Source organism: Salmo trutta, chromosome 18 (assembly GCF_901001165.1).
Source record: "Salmo trutta chromosome 18, fSalTru1.1, whole genome shotgun sequence".
NCBI classification, from domain to species: domain Eukaryota; kingdom Metazoa; phylum Chordata; class Actinopteri; order Salmoniformes; family Salmonidae; genus Salmo; species Salmo trutta.
Window position 1 is genome coordinate 38,717,377 of NC_042974.1, and position 27,976 is coordinate 38,745,352.

At 43.1% G+C, this 27,976-nt stretch overlaps 2 protein-coding genes across 2 annotated transcripts in view; one reads left to right on the forward strand and one right to left on the reverse strand.

Moving 5' to 3' along the window:
* The window catches only part of LOC115153278 (phytanoyl-CoA hydroxylase-interacting protein-like), a 44,457-nt gene extending 18,985 nt beyond the window's left edge, over positions 1 to 25,472 (forward strand). Inside the window, exons 2-5 of the mRNA XM_029698553.1 lie at positions 18,095 to 18,291; positions 19,371 to 19,545; positions 19,693 to 19,810; positions 22,649 to 25,472. Coding sequence (XP_029554413.1) covers positions 18,095 to 18,291; positions 19,371 to 19,545; positions 19,693 to 19,810; positions 22,649 to 23,195 — 1,037 coding nt within the window. The 3' untranslated portion in view covers positions 23,196 to 25,472. The remainder of the gene's footprint in view (positions 1 to 18,094; positions 18,292 to 19,370; positions 19,546 to 19,692; positions 19,811 to 22,648) is intronic.
* LOC115153277 (protein FAM13C-like) overlaps positions 24,075 to 27,976 on the reverse strand; it is a 41,019-nt gene continuing 37,117 nt past the window's right edge. Inside the window, exons 11-13 of the mRNA XM_029698551.1 lie at positions 25,705 to 25,904; positions 25,489 to 25,590; positions 24,075 to 24,989 (exon numbers count right to left, since the gene is read on the reverse strand). Coding sequence (XP_029554411.1) covers positions 24,878 to 24,989; positions 25,489 to 25,590; positions 25,705 to 25,904 — 414 coding nt within the window. The 3' untranslated portion in view covers positions 24,075 to 24,877. The remainder of the gene's footprint in view (positions 24,990 to 25,488; positions 25,591 to 25,704; positions 25,905 to 27,976) is intronic.

Here is a 27,976-nt window from a genome sequence, read left to right on the forward strand (position 1 = left end):
TAACAGCGACACGTCTGTTCTGGTGTTTGCATGTATTATAAATTAGCAGCGTGGCAGTGTCCCCAAAGTTCGGTGAATCTAACGGGCCCGTAATAGCAGCCAAGGACGTTAGCTAACTTTTTAGTTTGTGCTCTGATTACACGCAAGTGTACAGGTCAGCAGTTTACGCAGATGACTTCCGCCATATGGGAAACCTCCCATAGCTAGATATACCTAGCTACCTGATATTCGGCACATCATTGGTTTTTACTAGGCAAAAAATGTGCATGTGAGCGGTAAATTGTGAATGTAATAAAATCTGTTGCACCTACAAACTTATTCTGTCCAAATGGATCTAAATATAAATGGTCACCTAATGGACGCAGTAGCCTGGTTTTAATCCAATGTTTAGAATATGAGCTAGGTTTGGGCAAAACATTTAACAACCCTAATGCTAACGACCCTGTCAAAAATCCGGTATAGTGGTTCTCGGTAATGAGAGGCGGGTAGTGTGTTGTGTACCTCCAAATTGATTTGCAAATGTTTATCAACATTGGCGTCGTATTGGCTTAGACATGATGGTAGGGAGTTTTGGATTTAAAAATTGAGTTTCAACAAATGCATACTATGCGATATAATCAAATCGTATTATTCACATGCACCGAATACGTAAAGTAAAATAATAATAATAATAATTACAGAGCAGCAGTGAAATAACAGTAGTGAGGCTATATACAGTTATCAGCCAAGATGGGCAGGTCTATTATTTGGGGTTCTGAAGAAATCCTAGACAGTGTAGCCTATCTTGTTGCACTTATGGGTCTCCTTACCTGGGCAGGGCCACCTCATTTGGGCAGGTATCCCCAGGTGAATAGAAATCCCCAATGGTGGAAGACTTCACACCCCTTTGCCCACGACAGAACCAGAAGGTTTTAAACCAGATGAATGTCTCCTCTTGCCTGTTGGAGGTAGATAGGCAGCCTGGTCCATCTCTCTGCAGAGCCACTCACACCCCAACTGAGATCTTCAGTTTCTTGTTTATTTCTTGTTTCTGGACATTTTGAGCCTGTAGTCGAACCCCCAAATCCCGACTCTCCAGATACTCAACTATTCTAAAGAAGGCCAGTTTTATTGCTTCTTTAATCAGAACAGTTTTCAGCTGTGCTAACATAATTGCAAAAGGGTTTTCTAATGATGAATTAGCCTTTTAAAATGATAAACCTGGATTAGCTAACACAACGTGCCATTGGAATACAATAGTGAAGGTTGCTGAAAATGGGCCTCTGTACGCCTATGTAGATATTCCATTAAAAATCTGCCGTTTCCAGCTACAGTAGTCATTTACAACATTAACAATGTCTACACTGTATTTCTGATCAATTTTATGTTATTTTAATGGGCAAAAAAATAGATTTTCTTTCAAAAACAAGGACATTTCTAAGTGACCCCAAACTTTTGAATGGTAGTGTATATAAAAAAACAGATCCGATTATATGAAGTGATCGATAACAGCGCATTGGTCCGCGGTGCTTTATGCTAGAAACAAACGGTAAAATGCCCGGGAAAGACGAGAATATCATTGTTACGTTTCTTTGACATCGAGGCTGAGCCAAAACCTTCTATAGCCGAGGAGACAAACAATTGACTTACTTGTGAAGTAATCTAATACTGTCACTATTAATTTAGTAAGGTATTCACTTTCTGTACAATCGAAGATGTTTATACCCAGACAGCGTTTCGGGACAGGCCATACAAATTCTGAGTTAATGTCTAAACTTAACCTTAAACACTTCGGAATTTGATGTTTGGGTGAACGTTTAATTCTGACATGAGACTGTGAGAGGTTGTTGTTTAGGAAAACACTTGTGACCTCGGAAGAAGAGTAACCAATTTACACTTAGGAGGCATTGGATAAATATGATAAAATGAACACAGGCCTATCTCTGTGTCTATTCTTAGCCTGTAATTTCGGTAATTTGTGTGGTATTAAAAAGCTTATGCAACAAATATTCCAAGATGGCGTAGCAGTTCAGACGTCCTGTCGTGTCCCGTGTATATATATATATATATTTACATATTTTTTTCTTCACTTATCTTTTTACATTTTTTTATTCTGAATACTCAACCTCAAGGCACTCTCCTGCAACCCGCCTCATCAATTAAAAAAAAAAAAGAAAGTATTATTTACCTCATCTGAATTCCACGACAGAAGCTAGCCAGAGGTTAGCTATTTTCACAGGCTAACGTTGAAGTTCAGCTAGCTACGGTTAGCTGTCCTCAGCTATCCATTAGCTCGAAAAGCTATCGCCAGTTTTTGTACAGCGCGACTCAGACCAGAGCATATCGGACCTATTCTCTCTCCTTTCCTCGATTTCTACCGCAGGCTCTGGACATTTACACCTGGATCTTGCAGCTAACTAGCTGCTACCTGAGTGACTATTGGCAACGTCGGTCTCGGAATTAACACACACAATTACGGAGCTAGCTAGCTAGCCAGCTGAAGAATTCCGTCAGCCACTCGTGGGCTACTCCTGAGCTAGCCAGCTGAAGTGTCTCCTGGGCTACAACTCACCTATCCTGACCCGTTTTACTGCCGATGCGGAGCCCCATTGGGTCTTCACGACTGGATCACCGACGTTATCTGCCCGAGGGAGTTGTTCCAACTGGCCCCTCCGTCGCGACGTAACCTGATCGCCCATCTGCGGCCAGCTAAACGTTAGCTGTCTTTTCGGCTGCGATCTGAATAGGTCTGTCGGACACTTTTCTTGGGCCACTATAACTAACTATTCTGCCAACTTGGACAGGTCCCCCCTTCCACACGGAACCCCACTAACCCACAGACGGAAACGCACGAGGCGGCTAAAAACAGACCTCCCTCCCATCTTCCACCAGCTTGCTACCTATGGCCCAGCTAGCTGTCTGAATCTCACTGGACCCTCTGATCACTCGGCTAAGCATGCCTCTCCTTAATGTCAATATGCCTTGTCCATTGCTGTTCTGGTTAGTGTTTATTGGCTTATTTCACTGTAGAGCCTCTAGCCCTGCTCATTATACCTTATCCAACCTCTCAGTTCCTCCACCCACACATGCTATGACATCTTCTGGTTTCAATGATATTTCTAGAGACAATATCTCTCTCATAATCACTAAATGCCTAGGTTTACCTCCTCTGTACTCACATCCCACCATACCTTTGTCTGTACATTATACCTTGAAGCTATTTTATCGCCCCCAGATACCTGCTCCTTTTTCTCTCTATTCTGGACGTCACAGACGACCAATTCTTATAGCTTTTAGCCGTACCCTCATACTTATCCTTCTCTGCTCCGCTGGGGATGTAGAGGTGAATCCAGGCCCTTCAGTGCCTGGCTCCACACCTACTCCCCAGGCGCTCTCTTTTGATGACTTCTGTAACCGTAATAGCCTTGGTTTCATGCATGTTAACATTAGAAGCCTCCTCCCTAAGTTTGTTTTATTCACTGCTTTAGCACACTCTGCCAACCCGGATGTCCTGGCTGTGTCTGAATCTTGGCTTAGGAAGTCCACCAAAAACTGTGAAATCTTCATCCCTAACTACAACGTTTTCAGACAAGATAGAACGACCAAAGGGGGCGGTGTTGCAATCTACTGCAGAGATAGCTTGCAGAGTTCTGTCCTGCTATCCAGGTCTGTACCCAAACAATTTGAACTTCTACTTTTAAAAATCCAAAAACAAGTCTCTCACCGTTGCCGCCTGCTATAGACCCCCCTCGGCCCCTAGCTGTGCTCTGGACACCATATGTGAACTGATTGCCCCCCATCTATCTTCAGAGCTTGTGCTACTAGGCGACCTAAACTGGGACATGCTTAACACCCCAGCCATTCTGCAATCCAAGCTTGATGCCCTCAATCTCACACAAATTATTAATGAACCCACCAGGTACAACCCCAAAGCCGCAAACACTGGCACCCTCATAGACATCATCCTAACCAATATGCCCTCTAATTACACCTCTGCTGTTTTCAACCAAGATCTCAGCGATCACTGCCTCATTGCCTGCACCCGTAATGGGTCAGCGGTCAAACGACCTCCACTCATCACTGTCAAACGCTCCCTGAAACATTTCAACGAGCAAGCCTTTCTAATCGACCTGGCCCTGGTATCCTGGAAGGATATTGACCTCATCCCGTCAGTAGAGGATGCCTGGTTATTTTTTAAAAATGCCTTCCTCTCCATCTTAAATAAGCATGCCCCTTTCAAGAAATTTAGAACCAGGAACAGATATAGCCCTTGGTTCTCCCCAGACCTGACTGCCCTTAACCAACACAAAAATATCCTGTGGCGTTCTGCATTAGCATCGAACTGCCCCCGCGATATGCAACTTTTTAGGGAAGTTAGAAACCAATACACACAGGCAGTTAGAAACGCCAAGGCTAGCTTTTTCAAACAGAAATTTGCTTCGTGCAACTCCAACTCTAAAAAGTTCTGGGACATTGTAAAGTCCATGGAGAATAAGAACACCTCCTCCCAACTGCCCACTGCACTGAGGATAGGAAACTCTGTCACCACCGATAAGCCCACTATAATTGAGAATTTCAATAAGCATTTTTCTACGGCTGGCCATGCTTTCCACCTAGCTACCCCTACTGCATTCAACAGCACTGCACCCCCCACAGCTACTCGCCCAAGCCTCCCCCATTTCTCCTTCTCCCAAATCCATTCAGCTGATGTTCTGAAAGAGCTGCAAAATCTGGACCCCTACAAATCAGCTGGGCTTGACAATCTGGACCCTTTCTTTCTAAAATTATCTGCCGAAATTATTGCAACCCCTATTACTAGCCTGTTCAACCTCTCTTTCGTGTCGTCTGAGATTCCCATAGATTGGAAAGCAGCTGCTGTCATCCCCCTCTTCAAAGGAGGTGACACTCTTGACCCAAGTTGCTACAGACCTATATCCATCCTACCCTGCCTTTCTAAGGTCTTCGAAAGCCAAGTCAACAAACAGATTACCGACTATTTTGAATCCCACCGCACCCTCTCCGCTATGCAATCTGGTTTCAGAGCTGGTCATGGGTGCACCTCAGCCACGCTCAAGGTCCTAAACGACATCGTAACCGCCATCGATAAGAAACATTACTGTGCTGCCGTATTCATTGACCTGGCCAAAGCTTTTGACTCTGTTAATCACCACATCCTCATCGGCAGACTTAGTAGCCTTGGTTTCTCAAACGATTGCGTCGCCTGGTTCACCAACTACTTCTCTGACAGAGTTCAGTGTGTCAAATCGGAGGGCCTACTGTCTGGACCTCTGGCAGTCTCTATGGGGGTACCACAGGGTTCAATTCTTGGGCCAACTCTTTTCTCTGTATACATAAATGATGTCGCTCTTGCTGCTGGTGAATCTCTGATCCACCTCTACGCAGACGACACCATTCTGTATACTTCTGGCCCTTCTTTGGACACTGTGTTAACAACCCTCCAGACGAGCTTCAATGCCATTCAACTCTCCTTCCGTGGTATCCAACTGCTCCTAAACACAAGTAAAACTAAATGTATGCTCTTCAACCGATCGCTGCCTCCACCTGCCCGCCCATCCAGCATCACTTCTCTGGACGGTTCTAACTTAGAATTTGTGGACAACTACAAATACCTAGGTGTCTGGTTAGACTGTAAACTCTCCTTCCAGACTCACATCAATCATCTCCAATCCAAAGTGAAATCTAGAATTGGCTTCCTATTTCGCAACAAAGCATCCTTCACTCATGCTGCCAAACATACCCTCGTAAAACTGACCATCCTACCAATCCTCGACTTCGGCGATGTCATTTACAAAATAGCCTCCAATACCCTACTCAACAAGCTGGATGCAGTCTATCACAGTGCCATCCGTTTTGTCACCAAAGCCCCATATACAACCCACCACTGCGACCTGTATGCTCTCGTTGGCTGGCCTTCACTTCATCATCGTCGCCAAACACATTGGCTCCAGGTCATCTACAAGACCCTGCTAGGTAAAGTCCCCCCTTATCTCCGCTCACTGGTCACCATAGCAGCACCCACCTGTAGCACGCGCTCCAGCAGGTATATCTCTCTGGTCACCCCTAAAGCCAACTCCTCCTTTGGTCGTCTCTCCTTCCAGTTCTCAGCTGCCAATGATTGGAACGAACTACAAAAATCTCTAAAACTGGAAACACTTATCTCCCTCACTAGCTTTAAGCACCAGCTGTCAGAGCAGCTCACAGATCTCTGCACCTGTACATAGCCCATCTTTAATTGAGCCCAAACTACTACCTTTTCCCCTACTGTATTTATTTATTTTGCTCCTTTGCACCATATTATTTATATTTATATTTTAACTTTAACTTTCTTCAAACTACAAATCTACCATTCCAGTGTTTTTTCTTGCCATACTTTATTTACTTTGCCACCATGGCATTTTTTTGCCTTTACCTCCATTATCTCACATCATTTGCTCACATTGTATATAGTCTTATTTTTTTCTACTGCATCATTGATTGTATGTTGTTTTACTCCATGTGTAACTCTGTGTTTTTGTATGTTGTCGAACTGCTTTGCTTTATCTTGGCCAGGTCGCAATTGTAAATGAGAACTTGTTCTCAACTTGCCTACCTGGTTAAATAAAGGTGAAATAAATAAATAAATAAATAAAAAATTGCATGACATTTTTATTTTTTCCAAAAACGATGATAGATTCATTCAATTTTTTTACCATAAAATAGATCTTTCCACCCCTACTCTTTTCTACAGTGGTCTGAAAACTCACAAGCCTCTGGCCCGCAGCCCTGTGCGCTATCAAAATTCCTGCGTTGCCATGTAATGCTTATAGGATGAAAAACAGTTTCTAAAGAACAGTATCTAAAACTGCATCTCTAAGTCTCTGGTCTGTCCAAGAAGTGAGCGTAAACAGTAGACAGTAGATATAGGGGAGGGTCACTTGTTTTTTTTAAGTGTTCAGAGAGAATTTAGGTAAAATATATTTTGCTGAAGGAAGAGCAATCCATTTGTAAACATATAAATGCAACATGTAAAGTGTTCCTCCCGTGTTTCATGAGCTGAAATAAAAGTTCATTTTTTTTGTGCACACATTTGTTTACATCCCTGTTAGTGAGCATATCTGCTATGCCAAAATAATCCATCCACCTGACCAGTGTGGCATATCAAGAAGCTAATTAAACAGCATTATCATTACACAGGTGCACCCTGTGCTGGGGACAATAAAAGGCCACTAAAATGTGCAGATCACACAACACATTGCCACAGATGTCTCAAGTGTTGGCGGAGCGTGCAATTGGCATGCTGACTGTAAGGAATGTACAACAGAGCTGTTGCCAGAGCATGTAATGTTCATTTCTCTACCATACGCCACCTCCAACGTCGTTTTAGAGAATTTGGCAGTACGTCCAACCGGCCTCACAACCGCAGACCAAGTGTAACCATACCAGCCCAGGACCTCCACATCCGGCTTCTTCACATGTGGGATCGTCTGAGACCAGCCACCTGCACAGCTGGTGAAACTATGAGTTTGCACAACTGAATCATTTCTGCACAAACTGTCAGAAGCCGTCTCAGGGAAGCTCATCTGCGTGCTCTTCGTCCTTACCAGGGTCTTGACCTGACTGCAATTTGGCAATGTAACAGACTTCAGTGGGAAAATGCTCACCTTTGACGGCTGCTGGCACGTTGGAGAAGTATGCTCTTCACAGATGAATCCTAGTTTCAACTGTACCGGGCAGATGGCAGACATTGTGTATGGTGTCGTGTGGGTGAGCAGTTTGCTGATGTCAACATTGTGAACAGAGTGCCCCCATGGTGCCGTTGGGGTTATGGTATGGGTAGGCATAAGCTACGGACAATGAACATAATTGCATTTTATCAATGGCAATTTGAATGCACAGAGATACGGTAACGAGATCTTGAGGCCCATTGTTGTGCCTTTAATCCACCGCTATCACCTCATGTTTCTGTACACAATTCCTGGAAGCTAAAAATTCCCCAGTTCTTCCATGGCCTGCTTACTCACCAGACATGTCACCCATTGAGCATGTTTGGGATGCTCTTGATCGACGTGTATGACAGAGTGTTCCAGTTGCCGCCAATATCCAGCAACTTCGCACAGCCATTGAAGAAGAGTGGACACCATTCCACAGGCCACAATCAACAGCCTGATCAACTCTGTGCGAAGGTGATGTGTCGTGCTGCACGAGGCACATAGTGGTCACACCAGGTACTGACTGGGCTTCTGATCCACATCTACTTTTTTTAAAGGTATCTGTGAACAACAGATGCATATCTGTATTCCCAGTCATGTGAAATACATAAATTAGGGTTTGGAAATGTGGGCTGGCCTCTCCGTCCAGTTCTAAATTGGTTTTGTCCAGTTCTAAACTGGTTTAGGACCTATTTAACCGGTTAATAGTTTTTTTTGTCACCCTTGGTGAACATAACTCAGAGAAAATAGATATCACATGTGGCGTTCCACAAGGTTAGATTTTGGGTCCGGTACTGTTCAGTTTATATATGTTGCCCCTTGGGAGTGTTATCAGAAAGCACAGCATTGATTTTCACTGCTACACAGATACACAACCTTACATTTCTGTGTCATCAGAGGATTTTAGCTCCACAGATAAATTATACTGTATTAGTGAGTTAAATACTTGGATAGCTCACAACTTCCTCCAGCTAAATCAAGACAAGACGAGGTACTTATTATTGGAGCCAAAGCACAGAGAAAATCTGTCCGCACATTTTAATTCATGGGCAATAAAGATAAAGCACCAGGTAAAAAAACCTGGTGTCATTTTAGATTCTGAACTCAATTTTGAATCACACATTAGGAATGTGACCAAAATATATTTATATCTCAGGCTGATACAGAGAGACTCACCCATGCTTTTATTACTACTATAATGCTTTCGTGTCTGGTCTACCCAAGACGGCCATTGGTCAACTGCAAAACACACAGAATGCTGCTGCACGGGTACTGACCAAGACCAAACGGAGAGCACACATTACACCGCTTTTAAGGTCTCTGCACTGGCTGCCTGTGAGTTTTATAATCACTTTTAAGATCCTCCTATTGGTTTTTAAATCAATCCACGAAAGTTATGTACCCAGTAGGTCCCTCAGGTCCTCTGGCACTGGCCTTTTAATTATCCCAAAGCCTAGGACCAAGAGGCATGGAGGCAGCCTTTTGTTATTATGTTGTCGTCCCCCCCCCCCCGTGGACATATTTAAAAAAGATCTTAAAACACACCTTTTTAGCTTTGCTTTTCCTTAGTGCTTTTTTAGTCTTTCAGTTTTTATTGTTATTCTTTTGTTTTTTATCCTCTTATGTTTGTTGTGTAGTAAATATTTCTGTATGTATTTTCATAGTTTATTCATTTTTTCCTGTGAAGCACATTGCGTTGCATTCATGTCTGAAATGTGCGATATAAATAAAGCTTGATTTGATTGTAATAAACAACGTGCACTCCCTTAGCTTTCCGGATCAATGTTATTGAATGCCAAAGTTTTTTGCTATGAACATGATTGTGCCACAAGCTTGCTAGCTGCGGGGTAAATTACTGCACTTCTCATTAACGGCCTAGCTAATTCAAGTAGCTATGCAGATGTGTACCTGTGCAAGTGCTTCGATAGCACATGGCTAGCTAGCTAACAGGCCCAAGCTTGTTAGCTACATTTTTGCATTAATCTGGAGGTGAAACGATTAAAGTTTATAGTTAGTGAGACATTGCCCACTAGATAGATTTGTGTAAATGCTGCTGGGAAGCTTTTTTTGTCTTTGTTACCTGTTTCCTTACATGTCCAGACGAGCAGCAGATACTGTAGCAAGCAAAAGTCCTCGCACGTGCATGAAGAAAGATGTCAGCGACAGGCAGGGATGAGATCACAAAATGAGATTACTTTTTGTTGCTAATGTTAACTGTCATAGCATGGAGGACAATTTTTTTTGTAGCAGGTTTGTAGAATTTACCAGCAGCTTAAAAGATGTAACATAGCAGGTTAGGAGACTTAGGTTAAGAAAAAGGTTAGGGTTTGGGCTGCCTGTAGCTAGCTCTACATTTTCATTGGTCTCACCTTGACCGGGATTAGGATCTTCTAGGCCCGGTTTGGCTATACCCTGGACCTCAGTTGTAGTGAGAATTCTGTGTAGGCTGCCTAATCCATAGGATCAGTTGTGTTTCTAGACGCTGTTATAATGAGTGATGTTCTGATGTACTGTACAGTGTAGTGCAGGTCTTTTTTTGTGTGGAATTGTTATTGTTGGACATAAGGCAAAAAAAACGCCAGGAAATCAGCTCCAAGTGATTTTAGTTGAAGAAATCTGTTCCCAAGTATTCCCAGGCATAATAGAGACATGACGTGATCGTATACACATGTAAGCAAGGTTCGAAATGATTATAAATCTTCTTTACACTCTTTGGATAATTCATTCCAATCATTTTAAAGTTAACAGCAGGTATTTTGCATGTAAGTTTAAGTATTTTGATATCTTCACAAATCTACAAAACAGCCGTTTTACATCCTGGCACAAAATGTATTTGGGGAAAATCTACAGATTGATTTTCAGGTTTCAAAAAAAGAAATTCTAACAGAGCAGTACTTCCAACACAATTAGACAATCAAATCCAAATGGTGTACAGATTTGTACACCAAACATATCTGTTTGGGCTTCTTGCGGTCAATTTATTTTTAATTATGTTCCGGACCCCTCCGCTCAAGAAGAAATTGGCCCGTGGCTGAATATAGTTGATGATCCCTGGTGTAGTGAATCCAGGGCTGAGCGGACTGTAGCCCCACAGGAAGGCCTAGGGGAGAAGGCAGAAGGAGCCAGAGCTGCTGCTGATTTCAAACCAATTCAAACACTGTCTGCCTGTCTGTCTGAACTCAGAACATCATCACCTGACCATCTTTCTTCCAGCTCCCATTTCTCTCTATTTCTCAGGGGAGAGGGCCAGAGAAAGTAAAGAAGCTCCACAGACTGTGAAAATCACATGAAAAGGATCATGCATTTAGGCCTATTATTTGTCAGATGGACATACCCTACATAATTTCATGGTTGACTACACAGTTGGTAGCCCATTTAGTCTAGCAGATGTAAAATAATCTAAAATGGCTAAGCAAGTACCTACCTACCTACTAGTATCAGCCTCTTTGGAAACAAAGGTATGATATTTTAACAAGCTGTGTGTGTCCTTTAGACATAGTTGACAATTTCTACACATTTTTGAGTAATTTAGCACAGCTACAGTATCACAGTTCATTCTAGACCTAGGCCTAATAAATCAAATCAAATCAAATACAACAGGTGAAGACCTTACAGTGAAATGCTTACTTACAAACCCTTAACCAACAATGCAGTTTTAAGAAAATACCCCCAAAAAGTAAGAGATAAGAATATCACATAATTAAAGCGCAGCAGTAAATAACAACAGCGGGGCTATTTACAGGGGGTACCGGTAAAGAGTCAATGTGCGAGGGAACCGGTGTCGAGGTAATTTAGGTAATATGTACATGTAAGGAGAGTTATTAAAGTGACTATGCATAGATAATAACAGAGTAGCAGCAGCATATGGGGGGGGGGGGGGGGGCAATGCAAATACTCTGGGTAGCTATTTGATTTGCTGTTCAGGAGTCTTATGGCTTGGGGGCAGAAGCTGTTTATAAGCCTCTTGGACCTAGACTTGGAGCTCTGGTACCGCTTGCTGTGCGGTAGCAGAGAGAACAGTCTATGACTAGGGTGGCAGGAGTCTTTGACAAATTTTAGGGCCTTCCTCTGACACCGCCTGGTATAGAGGTCCTGGATGGCAGGAACTTGACCCCGGTGATGTACTGGGCTCTACGATCTACCCTCTGTGGTGCCTTGCGATCGTAGGCCGAGCAGTTGCCATACCAGGCAGTGATGCAACCCATCAGGATGCACCCGATGATGCAGCTGTACAATCTTTTGACGATCTGAGGACCCATGCCAAATCTTTTCAGTCTCCTGAGAGGGAATAGGTTTTGTCGTGCCCTCTTCATGACTGTCTTGGTGTGCTTGGACCATGTTAGTTTGTTGGTGATGTGGACTCCAAAGAACTTGCCTGGCCGAGCAGTCATGAGTGAACAAGGAGTACAAGAAGTGACTGACCCCTGAGGGGCCCCTGTGTTGAGGATCAGCGTAGCGGATGTGCTGCTACCTACCCTTACCACTTGTGGGCGGCCTGTCAGGAAGTCCAGGATCCAGTTGCAGAGGGAGGTGTTTAGTCCCAGGGTCCTTAGCTTATTGATGAGCTTTGAGGGCGCTATGGTGTTCAACGCTGAGCTGTAGTCAATGAATAGCATTCTCACATAAGTGTTCCTTTTGTCCAGGTAGGAAAGGGCAGCGTGGAGTGCAATACAGATTGCATTGTCTGTGGATCTGTTGATGCGGTATGCAAATTGGAGTGGGTCTAGGGTTTCTGGGATAATGGTGTTGATGTGAGCCATGACCAGCCTCAAAGCATTTCATGGCTACAGACATGAGTGCTACAGGTCGGTAGTCATTTAGGCAGGTTACCTTAGTGTCCTTGGGCACAGGCACTATGGTGGTCTGCTTGAAACATGTTGGTATTACAGACTCGGACAGGGAGAGGTTGAAAATGTCAGTGAAGACACTTGCCAGTTGGTCAGCACATGCTCACAGTACACGTCCTGCGGCTTGTTTAAAGGTCTTACTCCCATCGGCTGCAGAGAGCGTGATCACATAGTTGTCTGGAACAGCTGATGCTCTCAAGCATGTTTCAGTGTTACTTGCCTCGAAGCAAGCATAGAAATAATTTAGCTCGTCTGGTAGGCTCGTGTCACTGGTCAGCTCTCGTCTGTGCTTCCCTTTGAAGTCTGTAATAGTTTGCAAGCCCTGCCACATCCGACGAGCGTCGAAGCCGGTGTAGTACGATTCGATCTTAGTCCTGTATTGACGCTTTGCCTGCTTGATGGTTCATCGGAGGGCATAGCGGGATTTCTTATAAGCTTCCGGGTTAGAGTCCCGCTCTTGAAACCGGCAGCTCTACCCTTCAGGTTGGGGTATGTACGTACGGTCACTTTGGGGACGACGTCCTCGATGCACTTATTATAAGCCAGTGACTGATGTGGTGTACTCCTCAATGCCATCGGAAGAATCACACACACACACACGCGCACGCACACACGCACGCACGCACGCACGCACGCACGCACGCACGCACGCACACACACACACACACACACACACACACACACACACACACACACACACACACACACACACACACACACACACACACCAAAATAAGGATTAGCCACAATAGTGGACTTTGTTGTTAGCCTTCAAAATAAAGGTATTGCATAATTCTACTATTTGTATTTATTTGCATCACTGTCAATGACATACTTTTATTTTGAACGCAAACCGCAAATTCTGCTATTGTGCCTAATCCTTATTGTGGCTAACTTCACAACACATAACCCGGTCCGGTCGAGCCTCACTAGCCAGATGAAGCTAGTTGGCTGCTTATAATGTTAGCTTTGGGCAACAGGGTTATGTAGCTGCCCAGCTATTTATTTTCATGAACTGAATTTAAAGTTGAATAGGCTAACAACAAGTGGCTAACCTAGCTAATACTTACAAGGATTCCAAAATCATTACTAAGAATAATGAAAATGACTGCAGTTTCTACTGGTCATTGTTTTCAGGCTGGTTGTATTGGTTCTAGCTAGGTACCAAGCTAAAGCTAGCTACCCCAGAAGTTGCAGTCGAACAAATTATCCTATAGTACCAACACGGTATTGTAAACACATCGTTCATGGCTGATGTTTGCTTGTTTGCAGACTTTTTTGTACAGCTTTGACAGAGCTACTGTATCTTTTTTGACACGCAAAGACCCAAACGGCGTTCCATAGTATGTATGTCGTGAAGTTAATAGCAGTGACGCTATTACTGTGTAACTCCGGTAGGGCAACATCTGAAAAATAGCGCACTTGGTAGTGTTAACCGGTGCTCGACCAGTCGGCGAAAGCCAACATCACCTACGACAGAGAATGGTTGATTGTCAAGGGCAATGAAAGCCATTATCTTGGCATTAATGGATTTCGCCTTTGCGTTGTCTCGTTGAAATGTTGTTACTCTTTCAAATGACTGCTTGACTTGTTGATGGCTCGATCCACACAGCAGACATTGTGGGCTAGTTTAGGAATGCTGTGTTGCACGTATAGCGCAACATTTTATATGACATCGTTACGTCATGTACCTACGTTATATACTGTAGGTATGCACGTCAGCTTTGACTTTGGTTTTGCACATCGGCGTTAAACTAGACATCGGACGAGACCGATGTTGGCATTTTTAGCTAATATCGTCCGATTCCGATATGTTCATCGATATATCATGCATCCCTATATTCCAGTCTGTGCTAGCAAAACAGTCCTGTAGTTTAACATCTGCTTCATCTGACCACTTTTTTATAGACCGAGTCACTGGTGCTTCCTGTTTTAATTTTTGCTTGTAAGCAGGAATCAGGAGGATAGAGTTATGGTCAGATTTGCCAAATGGAGGGCGAGGGAGAGCTTTGTTCGCGTCTCTGTGTGTGAAGTAAAGGTGGTCTAGAGTTTTTTTTCCTCTGGTTGCACAATTAACATGCCGATAGAAACGAGGTAAAACTGATTTAAGTTTCCCCGCATTGAAGTCCTTGGCCACTAGGAGTGTCGCCTCTGGATGAGTGTTTTCCTGTTTGCTTATGGCGGAAAACAGCTCATTGAGTGTGGTTTTAGTGCCAGCCTCGGTATGTGGTGGTATGTAGACAGCTACAAAAAATACAGATGAAAACTCTCTAGGTAGATAGTGTGGTCTACAGCTTATCATGAGATACTCTACTTCAGGTGAGCAAAACCTTGAAACTTCCTTAGATATCGTGCACCAAATATTGTATACAAATATGCTTAGGCCCCCGCCCCATGTTTTACCGGAGGCTGCTGTTCTGTCTTGCCGATAGAGTGTATAACCCACCAGTTGTATGTTCTTAATATCGTCGTTCAGCCACAACTTGGTGAAACATAAGATATTACAGTTTTGAATGTCCTGTTGGTAGGATATACGTGCTTTCAGTTCGTCCCAATTATTTTCCAGCGATTGAACGTTAGCTAACAGGATGGAAGGCAAGGGCAGATTAGCCACTCGTCACCTGATCATCACAAGGCACCCTGATCTCCTTCAGCGAAACCTCCGTTTCCTTTTCCAGCGAATCACGGGGATCTGGGCCTGGTCGGGTGTTTATAGTAGTGTCTATAGTAGTATATCCCTCCCGTCCGACTCAATGAAGAAGAAGTCTTTGTCCAATTTGAGGTGAGTAATCCCAGTTATGATGTCCAGAAGCTCTTTTCGGTCATAAGAGACAGTAGCAGGAACATTATGTACAAAACAAGTTACAAACAACGCGAAAAAACAAACAAAATAGCATGGCAGCCCTCCCCTCCGTTTTCACAGTATGTGTGATTAGATTATTTTAACTAAAGCAGTGTGTAATGCTGTTATGTTGGCAAACATTGGCTGCATTAGTCAGGCATACCATGCCTGTGTCAGTGTAATGCATCTATTTGCAGGTTAATGAGGTGGCATTAGTGTAAACAGCTGACGAGCTAAGTCTGTAATACCAACATTGTCCATTTTCCCAAGAACACTAAGGTAGCCTGCCTAAATGACTACTGACCCGTAGCACTCACGTCTGTAGCCATGAACTGCTTTGAAAGGCTGGTCATGGCTCACATCAACACCATTATCCCAGAAGCCCTAGACCCACCCAAATTTGCATACCGCACCAACAGCTCCACATATGATGCAATCTCTATTGCACTCCACACTGCCCTTTCACACCTGGACAAAGGAACACCTATGTGAGAATGCTAGTCATTGACTACAGCTCAGCGTTCTACTTATCTATGCTTTAAGGAATGCGTTTGTATATGACCATTCATTGTGTATCCCTCAACAAGTGTAGGTGAGCATTGATAAGCTACAGTACATTTTCTGAAAGCACTCATGATCTTAGTCAATAGATGGATCAGGCATCTGTAACACAGCTGATGAGCCAGGCCAATACAGAGCAGTCAGTCAGGCTGCAGTGACAAAGAAGAGTGAAGAATCAGTAGCAGCAAGGTTGATGTCAGCAGCCTCTCCCAAGAGGCAATAGAAAAGATATATTTAGAATCCTCGGATGACACAGAAATGCAAAGTTATGTTTCATCTGCGTAGCAGTAAAAATCAATGCTGTGCTTTCTGATAACGCTGCCAAGGGGTAACATATATAAAACTGAACAGTACCGGGCCCAAAATCTAACCTTGTGGAACGCCACTTGATATCTATTTTCTCTGAGTTATGTTCACCAAGGGTGACAAAACTCTTGACCGATTTTAAATAGGTCCTAAACCAATTTAGAACTGGACTGGAGGCCAACCCACCTCTCCAGTCTGTCCAGAAGGACAGGTCAACATTCACAAGGCCGCAGGGCCAGACGGATTACCAGGACGTGTAATCCCAGCATGCGCTGACCAACTGGCAGGTGTCTTCACTGACATTTTCAACCTCTCCATGTTTGAGTCTGTAAGTGCCATGGTGAAGGACACCAACAGATTTTTCACCTTGTTGGCTCAAGTATTCAAACCAGCGACTTCTGGCCCAACGCTCTAACCACTAGGCTACCTGCCACCCACTTTGCTACGTCTACAACCTGTCGCTACTTTACTCTACCTAGGGGCAGGTTCATTCATTTTGTTTGGTACTACTGTACATTCTTTCATTGAGCTGCTTAGGCACTAAGGAAAGGAGACCTCTCTGTGAGGTAAAGATCACTGTTCCTGTTAATCAGCTAAACACTCTTTAGGACAAAAGTGGGTGGGGCCTACAGGAAAAATAGACAATTGTTTCTACAGGGGTTATTGTGAGTTACGCCCCCCTGCTTTCATTTGTCAAGGGAGTATGTTGTCCCAGTAGTGTGTCTAAGTTTTATTGCAATATGCTACTTTTCAGGAAAATATCTACTCTTCAACTGGCTTGGCAGAAGTTTGTTTAGCACAGAACAGACAACCTGGGTTGAAAGGTGGCCCTTGGCAGAAACACATTTTTTCATGCCTAGTTCAATAACCTCAGTATAAATGATTCATTTGACATGATTGTAAATACTCCATATAAATGGTCAATATAACATGTTTCACCCATGGTGTGTGTGTATAGGGAGAAAAACCTGACCCAATTTGTGGAAATACTCAATTATCATCCAGCCTCAGAGCTCATGGTCAGAGATAGGAGTTCCATGGTCTGCTGCTTTTCCCATTGTTTATTGTGTCCTGTGCATTACCCCAGAATTCCACATTCTTGCATCTAGTTATTGTATTTAGAGCTTGCACAGAAAACATATTGTTGCCATGCCAAGAGTGTTTCTTTTTTGTGTGTAGTGGATGCTAAGCTCATGGCCATGTCACAAAGCTCTTATTCACTCACTTGTTTTGGTGTATAGGGCTATTTGTATTTGTGTGTGTGTGTGTGTGTGTGTGTGTGTGTGTGTGTGTGTGTGTGTGTGTGTGTGTGTGTGTGTGTGTGTGTGTGTGTGTGTGTGTGTGTGTGTGTGTGTGTGTGTGTGTGTGTGTGTGTGTGTGTGTGTGTGTGTGTGTGTGTGTGTGTGTGAGAGAGGGAGAGTGTCCACATGGTCTGACAGACCCTGACTGAAAGGTTTATCAGAGCATCGCCTACTTACATTTTCTTTGTGACAAAATAAAAATGTTCCCCCATGAAAGAAAAAAGCAAGGCTTTATTAAGAGATCCATCTGTGTTGGGTTGAGTCACGATAATCACCAGCGTTTGAAATATTTAATACTGTATGTGCTTGTAATCTGAAGAGATTGCAGCATTGCCATGACAACAGATACACGGTGGAGCTCCCTGCTTTATGGTAAGTGCTCCACAGAGCACAGAGGCAGCTGAGTGTTGGAAGTGCACCCTATAGTGCAGGGGACTGTAGGGCCAGCCATATCTGATGTATTTGCTGTCTCAAAAAAATAAATGTCAGTAGTTAAGTAAAATGTGAAAGCATTAAAGCCTAACCACTCCTTTTGTCCCTGTGCCACAGGTAATAAATCCCAGGACAGCGGCATCGTAGAGATGGAGGAGCTTCCTGTCCCTCAGAACATCAAGATCAGCAACATCACATGTGACTCTTTCAAGATTTGCTGGGACATGGAGCCCCGGGTCAAGGAGCGCATCACTCACTACTTCATTGACCTCAATAAGAAGGAGAACAAGAACTCCAACAAGTTCAAACACAAGGTAACCTATCACACACACAACAACAACAACTAGGCTATTTCAAAGGAATAGCTCAGACATTTCCTAATTCTGTAATACAATCAATCAATCTCCTTTATTTTATAAAGCCCTTTTCACACCAGCATCTGTCACAAAGTGCTTTAGACACCTGGCCTAAAACCCCAAAAAGTGAGCAATGCAGAGGCAGAAGCACAGTGGCTAGGGAAAAACTCCCTAGAGCGGGAAGTTGTCTATCAAATTATTTCTACATGATGAGGCAAGTCATTTAGTTAGAGCTAGAACACCAACCAGTATCTACCCACATCGTAACCTTTCTATTCCAAACAAGAAATGTATCAGGTGTAACCATTTACCAGTGCTCAGAACTGGCACTCCCACACACTCTCTAACACCAGATAACCGTATGTACTCTACTAGCAGTAACAATATCACATAATGCTAGCAGAGACTAATTTCACAAGATGGCTGCTGTTTGAGCCATTAATCAAATAGATCTAATGTAAAATCTTACAGACCTATTTCATCAGTCTCCCAGCTCACATTATGGGTGTAGTGACCATAAAAGCCCCCCTAAAGGAAGTGTTTTTCTTCCCATTCTCTGTGTGAATATAGACCGCATGCAGTTATTTTCATTACAGCATGCAGGGACGATGTTGTGCATTAATGTACTGCTGTTGTCGCTACACAGGGGCTGGTGTAATACTGCAGGGTGTGCGGGCCCAATCAATGTCCTGCAGCTAATGCATAGATGGAGGAGATAGGAAGTATAATACTAGGCTCCATAGTATACAGTGAATACATTTTGAGGAGATGGGGATAAGGGAACGCTACAGTCTATACATGTGTCGTTTGAGCAGCATAACACTGAGAAGTGTATTTATGCTGAGTTTCTGTTTTGGTGTGTATGTGGCATTAAAGTATATATATATATCAATAATAAGGAGGCCCCTACTGCCATTGATACATATATGTTGCTTGTGCAGCTGAACAGTGAACAATGTGTTAATGCAGAGTTTGTGTGTAGAGTTGCAAGCTTTGTGTATGTTACGTGTAAGCACTCTGTCTGTGTCCCCGTCCAGGATGTCCCCACTAAGCTGGTGGCAAAGGCGGTTCCTCTGCCCATGACGGTGAGGGGTCACTGGTTCCTCAGCCCGCGTACCGAGTACACTGTGGCCGTCCAGACAGCTTCCAAACAGACTGACGGAGACTACGCTGTGTCAGAGTGGAGCGAGATCATAGAGTTCACCACCGCCGGTGAGGCAAGGGGCAGAAGAGGGGCAGGGAAACAAAGCTTTTTGATACAGGGATTTTTCAAATATATATCCCTAAAACCTGCCTTTTATATGATGAACATGTTATATTCTCTCTTATATTTGTCTAATGGCTAACCCCTGTTTCCAGATTATTCCACGGTGCATCTAACCCAACTGCTGGAGAAAGCTGAGGTCATCGCAGGGAGGATGCTGCGCTTCTCTGTGTTCTACAGGAACCAGAACAAAGAGTACTTTGACCAGGCCAAGTACGTATGTCTGCACAACAACCAGCAAATTTATTCTGATGTTATGATACTGTATGTAAACATTTTCAAGCGGAATCACGTAATATGGAGATAAATAGGGATGCACATGATCTTTGCTAATACCACCTTCCCTTTCAACTGAAATTGTCAGATGCTTTCTTCAAAACTCAAGGGAAAGGGTCCAGATGTTATGGTTTGAAGCATTTTTTATATGCTCAGATCTGCATGTGCAGGGGCCTCCCGAGTGGCACAGCGATCTAAGGCGTGTCACTACAGACCCGGGTTCGATCCCAGCCTGTGTCACAGCCGGCTGTGACCGGGAGACCATTAGGCGGCGCACAATTGGCCCAGTGTCGTACGGGATAGGGGAGGGTTTGGCCGGCCGGGATTTCCTTGTCTCATCTCGCTCTAGTGACTCCTTGTGGTGGGCTGAGCGCATGCTAGCTGACTTCGGTTGCCAGCTGGCTTCCGGGTTCAGCGAGCAGTGTGTCAAGAAGCCATGCAGCTTGGCAGGGTTGTGTTTTGGAGGACCCATGGCTTTCGACCTTCGCCTCTCCCGAGTTGCAGTGATGGGACAAGACTGTAACTACCAATTGGAGAGAAAAGGGGGTAGAAGTACAAAAACAAAAGATATCGGCATGTGTAGGGCTAGTTCTGTATTTGGGGAGTTATGGGTGGGCAACTAGCAGCCCCCCCTTTTGTAGGCCCATGGATCAATCCCCCTCCCCCAAAAATGGTACAACTGAAATTTGATTGTGAATCAGCAGTTTTTTTTATTGTTATGTCACTGACAGTCACTCAATTAGCCCATGTCACCAAATCCATTTTTGATTGGTAAGTTAGTTTAGCCATACTGTATATCTAAACTTGTAGTAATCATGTTTGAATTACCGACCAGGGGCCCCCATTGATTTTCTTTGTTACTGTCACTCAGATATCATATTAAAAACTGCAAAATGAATAGAACTGCATGAAATGAGTTATAAAGTTGCAAAATCTTCTCTCCTCCCCATGGCAAAATGCGTAGAATTGCAGGAAATTAACTCTAAATTGTTTTTTTCTCTCCACTGTTAAGAGGGGGCCGCTAAAATGTTTTGCTTGCAAGGTCCCCAAAAGGCTAAGGCAAGCTCTGACTGCATGTGTGGGTATGCAGACCCGTGAGCCACTGTGGCCCCTAACGATGGGTTCTGATTTTTTGTGGCCCTCATTAAAGTTTCCCAAGCTCAACAGAAGGGTATTATTGCAAAAAAGTGTTGACAGGAATCGTATTAGTTCTCCAAATCCATTCATAAACTCTGCTACATTGCATTATACAAAAAGTAAAGTACCCGGGTTAGCAGATTATAGTTCAGTAACATAACAGTTCTGAAATCTATTTACTTGTATTTTTTTTCTGCATTCTGAACTAGAAGAGTAACATGGTCACAAAACCTCCAAATTACTATTTTACAAAACAGCAGCTTACACAAGCTAAGTAAAAAAGTAAAAAAAAAAAATATGTTTTCCATTTGCGTATATGCTGGAACAAATTACCTTCCCAATGACCACATGCATTGGACTTGGATTAATTTTTCCAAATAATTTCAAACCTACTGCTGTAATTAGTGGAATAAATGAAGAAAAAGCATTGTGCTCGGAGAAGCAAAGCCTTTTAAAGTATATTCTGAAGAAAGAGGAATTGGAGTGTGTAGCAAACATCTGGCAGACTAACATGACTAGAAAGCAAGATAGAGAGAGAGAAACGGAGTGAATGAGACCGAGAGGAGATGAGTCTGTTGTGTTTTAAAATGTTTGCTGATGTGTCTTAAGGGAATATGTATTTTTTTGGAGGGGGGAGTTAAGAGATCTTTCTGCTCTCTAGTTTTATCTTCTCTTATTTTCATTTCTATGTGGTGTAGCATGGTGAAGGACCGTAAAATGAGGCCTTTGCTATGATGACCCGGGTGGGACCTGAATAATTTGATAATTACCATGACAGAGACAATTATGGTTATCATTATAACCTTTTAAAGTGTTACCAATGTAATTACACCAATAATTGAAGCATTTGGAGCTTGGATTTTCATCATAGGAGATCTGACTGACAATTGATACGTTCCTCAGAAGCACTGTGCTTTTTTGAAGTTTGTACTATTAATTTGTTGGCATCCAGAGATCTTTCCGAATACAATCCGTATGTCTGTTGTTTTTTCTGAGTTCTGTCTAGTGCAAAGGAAGGTGTCTGTTTACCAAGCAGAACACTGAGGAGCAATTTGCATTAACCAGGGGCTGGATACTATCCGTATCACGGATGTATCGTGGAAGATCTGTGTTAAAATGTAAAGGTATTGTCAATTGAGCTGACATATGCAGTGTTTACTGTGAATGCAGTATCCGCGAACGCAGGAACATTGCCTTTAAATTTAAATTGAGCTATAATGCAGATCTTCCGTGATACTTCTGTGATCAGAATTGAATTCAGCCCTAGATTACATTTATCAGGGGCTCGATTCAATCCGTTGTGCTGAAGATCTGAGCTACAGCGAGATATACATTTTAAGGAGACTGCATTCGGTAAACACAGCATATCTCGTCTTAAATCTGAAATTACCATGAAATTTGAATCGCGCAAGAAACACTGAATTTTTATGATATGGATTGAATCGAGCCCTAGATCTATCTTTTTACTCATTGTTTCGAAAATGGAGCCTTTCTGAGAACTTGTTTGCATTATCAAGAGACACATTGACAAGCTTTTGATAGGATCCAATTACTACCCTAATCCCTGGTTGTATTGATGATGCATTGTAATCTATAGTATAGTGAATACTTAGACAGTTGTCCATGTTTCCTCTACAGGGAGGTGCATGGGAACCGCATGCTGCCAGCAGTGAAGGACAACAGTGGAAGCCACGGCTCACCTATCAGTGGAAAGCTGGAGGGCCTCTACTTCAGCTGCAACACAGAGTTCAACACAGGCAAGCCCCCCCAGGATTCCCCCTACGGCCGCACACGCTTTGAGATCCAGGCTGAGACCCTGTTCAACCCCAAGACTAATCTCTACTTCGGGGACTTCTACTGCATGTATACAGCCTACCACTACGTCATACTGGTGCTGGCCCCACAGGGCTCGCCCGGCGATGACTTCTGTAAGGCAAGGCTGCAAGCGCTCGACGTCACCAACAACCACTTCCTGACGTGCACGGTGGACGAGGAGGCGGGCGACGGAGCGCTGGTGTTCCAGCACGCCCAGGATGTGATCCTGGAGGTGATTTACACGGAGCCCGTGGACCTGGCGCTGGGCACGGTGTCAGAGATCAGCGGGCACCAGCTTATGAGCCTTTCTACTGTCAATGCCAAGAAGGACCCCAGCTGCAAGACCTGCAACATCAGCGTGGGACGCTAGTGGGAGACTGGACTGGACCTGTGCTACACACACATGCAACCCCAACCTTTACACACCTCTATATCCACAAAGAACCACCCTCCCAAAAGAAGAACAGTGCAAAAGAGGGACCCAGACTGTGAAAGAAATGTAACAACAGGGTGCGGTGCTAGAATTCACAATCCAATAGCATACACACACAAACATACACATAAACAAAACACATCATCCATAACCCTTTACATCCTCAAAGGACCACCCTCCCAAAAGTGTGGAACTCTATTCCAGCCACCCGTCAACCCCATCAGAAGAGAAACAATGCAAAAGAGGGAGGAGCCCCAACTGAAAGATCTGCAGCTTAAGTGTGGGACCCTAACAACCCTTTGTCAGCATCATCCAAACCGGCTAGCCAACACTGGCCAATTAACTGACTGATCCCTTTAAATGTTCTAACCAAACATTCATTGTTGCCTGCATTTATTCGCACAGCTTTTCTCATAGATTTTCCCTCCTGTTGTTTTTCAAACATCTCCTTCTCCCTTTGACCTTTCTGTTCACTTCAGTCCAGGTAGACAGGTGGTTGTGTTCCTCTTTTTCTGTCTCTTCTGGAAGGTGTTAGTTTGGTTTCATATCAAACAGATCCAAGTTACTCCATACCTCCCTCCCTCTATTGGCAGAGACTGGTACAGTGTCATCATCTTTATGCCAAAGGTAACACAAATGGAAATAACTTGCTGTAGAATAACAATACTAATGCAACAGCCACTAAAAAGCAAATTAACTCTGAGATCAACTTGGTAACTACTACTTGGTAACCTTTAAGAGCATGATGCTGTCAACTGCATTGTTATGTTTTATTTATTCTAGTTATAAGGAAACCATAAACTGTGTTTAGCAAAGTAAATGTGAAAATATTTATTTTTTACTGATATATATAGAAACCAGAAGTGCACAATGTCAAGAGATCTGATAATAGTAAAGAATGGCATTTTGGGATGAAAAACACATTTGACTGCAGGAGTAACTTGCCCTATGCCAACATTCACACATTTTTTTTCAAGGTAATGTATAACTTGAATTACCACAATGCATCATGTCAACTATTAACTAATACATATCATAGTACAATGTGGGACTAAAAACTGATTGACATACACAAACATTCTACAGGATTGTCGGATTGTATATTTGGATGACATATCCTCCTTGCCAAGATTACACTTTTCAAAGTGCCACATTTGAACATAGTACACCACCTGTTATACCGAGAATAGTTTTGCGAGAAGAAAATGCAAGTAACAATAGTGTCATAAAATATCTTAGAAATTGATAACATGTATCTAACATCAACTGCGTTATATTTGTTCTCTTTGTTTCCTTAAAATTAAACTGTTACACTCGCTACATCAGTTGCATAAAATATCATTTGTTATTATAAATAACAAAGTACTTGTTAAGGGACAAAATAATTCTGGATGTCGCCCAGCAACTCTTGAATCATCTTGCCATCACTCTTAACCAAAGTGAGAGTCAGTCAACATCAAAGTAATTTAAAGTGCATCACCATGTAACCATGACATGAAACATGACAAGAAGTACCGGTATTTCACTTTGAAAATTGTTCAGAAACTAAAGGTCCTATAAATGAGTAAAAAAGTGTTTCAAAATAAAAGTCCCACTGTGAAGGAGGCTTAGACAGTCTTCTAAGTATCCTGTTTACTGAGCAGGGCTTCCAGTAAGTGGAGTTTAGCTTTTAGGTTCTTGTACTCGCAGTACTCCTCTGCCATGGGCCTGCGGTCCTCTTTCTGGGCATTCCTTTAAAGACGAGGAAGAGAAAAATACTAACTTAACATTTTAGACAAGCTGCAGCTTCCTTTACTGGTATAGTCCTTGTGTTGCCTTATTCAGATAACATTGTACAGTGAGTATTGTAATTAAAGCATTGTATTTTAGGGCTCTTTTCAATCTGCATCACGGAAATTCAGCTTTACAGCGTGATTGCAATTTAATGGCAATGTTCCCGCTTAAGTGGAGAATGCATTCATGGTAAACGCTGCTTATGTCGGCTCAATCGGAAATTACCTTTACATGTCGTTCAGAGCAGTTCTCTATCTCTCCGTCTCTCTCCTAAGTACTTATTTGTGTCGTATTAACGTGAGTGTGCATCACGCTGTTGTAGCATTCTGCTGAATTCTTTTAGTGGATGTTTTATTTTATTTTTCACAAGGCATTGTTGAACTATGGATACCAAATGTTCCAGTTTGTTAAAAGAAAATTAAAGAAAAAGCAAACAGTGAAGTGTAACGAGTCTTACCTGCCGGTCTGTGTGTAGAAGTGGTCCTCAAAGTCTCGGAGTACTGAACGGAGTCTCTTCTTCTCTGCTCGTGTCACCCTCAGCTGCTCCAGTAACTCTGATCTACAGTACAGTAGGAGGGGTCACAGAGAGGAGTGAGACAAGAATACATACAGCAAGGCCTCACTCCCAAATGAATCTCTATGCACTAGCAAGAGAAGTTAACCAGGGGCATACCTTGATGCCTCGTGCAGTGTTGCTGTGGTGACGCTGGGTGGCTGTAGACTTTTGATCTCCTCCAGAGGTGACACGAGAGGTGTGTTGGCTACCTCATTATGCGGTAGACACAGTGACTCTTCTGACACACAGTGCAATGCTGTATGAGGTAACCAGGGGCTGTCCTTCACATACTCTTCATCAGAACACTCCTCTTCCACCTGTAGGGAATCAGCACAGAGGCTGTAGACTAATAGTGAAGACATCAAAACTATGAAATAACAAATATGGAATTATGTAGTAACCAAAAAGTGATAAACAAATTCTTCAAAGTAGCCACCCTTTGCCTGATGACAGCTTTGCACACACTTGGCATTCTCTCAACCAGCTTCATGAGGTAGTCACCTGGAATCTATTTCAATTAACACGTGTGCCTTGTTAAGTTAATTTGTGGAATTTCTTTCCTTCTTAATATATTTGAGCCAATCATTTGTGTTGTGACTATGTTGGGGTGGTATACAGAAGATAGCCCTATTTGGTAAAACACCAAGTCCATATTATGGCAAGAACAGCTCAAATAAGCAAAAAGAAATGACAGTCCATCATTACTTTAAGACATGAAGGTCAGTTAATTTCAAGAACTTTGAAAGTTTCTTCAAGTGCAGTCGCTAAAACCATCAAGCGCTATGATGAAACTGACTCTCATGAGGACCGCCACAGGAAAGGAAAACCCAGAGTTACCTCTGCTGCAGAGGATAAGTTCATTAGTTACCAGCCTCAGAAATTGCAGCCCAAAAAAATGCTTCACAGAGTTCAAGTAACAGCCACATCTCAACATCAAAGAGGAAACTGTGAATCAGGCCTTTATAGTCGAAGAAACCACTACTAAAGGACACCAATAAGAAGAAGAGACTTGCTTGGGCCAAGAAACACGAGCAATGGATATTACACTGGTGGAAATCTGTCCTTTGGTCTGATGAGTCCAAATTTGAGATGTTTAGTTCCAACCGCCATGTCTTTGTGAGACGCAGAGTACGTGAACGGATGATCTCCGCATATGTGGTTCCCACCATGAAGCATGGAGGAGGAGGTGTGAGGGTGTGGGGATGCTTTGTGGTGACACTGTCTGTGATTTATTTAGAATTCACGGTACACTTAACTTGCATGGCTACCACAGCATTCTGCAGCAATACGCCATCCCATCTGGTTTGGGCTTAGTGGGACTATCATTTGTGTTTCAACAGGACAATGACCCAACACACCTCAAGGTGTGTAAGGACTATTTGACCAAGAAGGAGAGTGATGGAGTGCTGCATCAGATGACCTAGCCTCCACAATCACCAACCTCAACCCAATTGAGATGGTTTGGGATGAGTTGGACAACAGAGTGAATAAAAAGCTGTCATCAAGGCAAAGGGTGGCTACTTTGAAGATTCACAAATATCAAATATATTTTGATTTGTCTAACACTTATTTGGTTACTACATGATTCAATATGTGTTATGGAATATAGAAAAACCCTTGAATGAGTTGGTGTGTCCAAACTTGACTGGTACTGTATATAATTTATTATTATTATTTTTTAAATCTTTCACAACAGTGGAGCACTGGGCCTTTATTATTCCTGTATTAGGGGACCGATATAGCCTTCTATAGCGTAGCCCAAATGTAAAACACAGCAATATATCTCCGTTTATTGCATAAATCGTGAATGCATTGGATTGCAATGCTGGTGCGGTAAAATAATCCAGTCCAGTTTAATGAATTACAGTGTAGACTAATCCAAGTGTAGGCTACGACAATGTAAATAGGGAAGAATGCTAAAACGTGGTCAGTGGCAGATCAAAATAGCAGGTGAATGGAGGAGTTGTCCATGGTGCTGTCATTCTAGGTCCTTTATTACCCTGTTCATAATGGGGCGGTTGCATTTTGGTTTCTGCTCAGATGGATGAAGCCAGCAGGGAACACATACAGACACCACCGGTTACAGACCTACCAAAGATCTTACTTGCAGTGGTGTATTGCTATTATTTTTTAGATGAGGGAGCGCAAAAAAATATGTAAATGACGTCAACATTTCCTCAATCAAAGTTTGCACTGACAGATGTAGCCTATTGAATAGCCTATCATGGCTCTTCAGCCCTGTTCCTGAAGTGCTACCGTCCTGTAGGGTTTCACTACAACCCCAGATGTAACTAACTCGATTAATCTTATCAACCAGCTAATTATTAGAATCAGGTGCGCTAAATTAGGGTTGAAATGAAAACCTACAGGATGGTAGTACTCCAGGAAC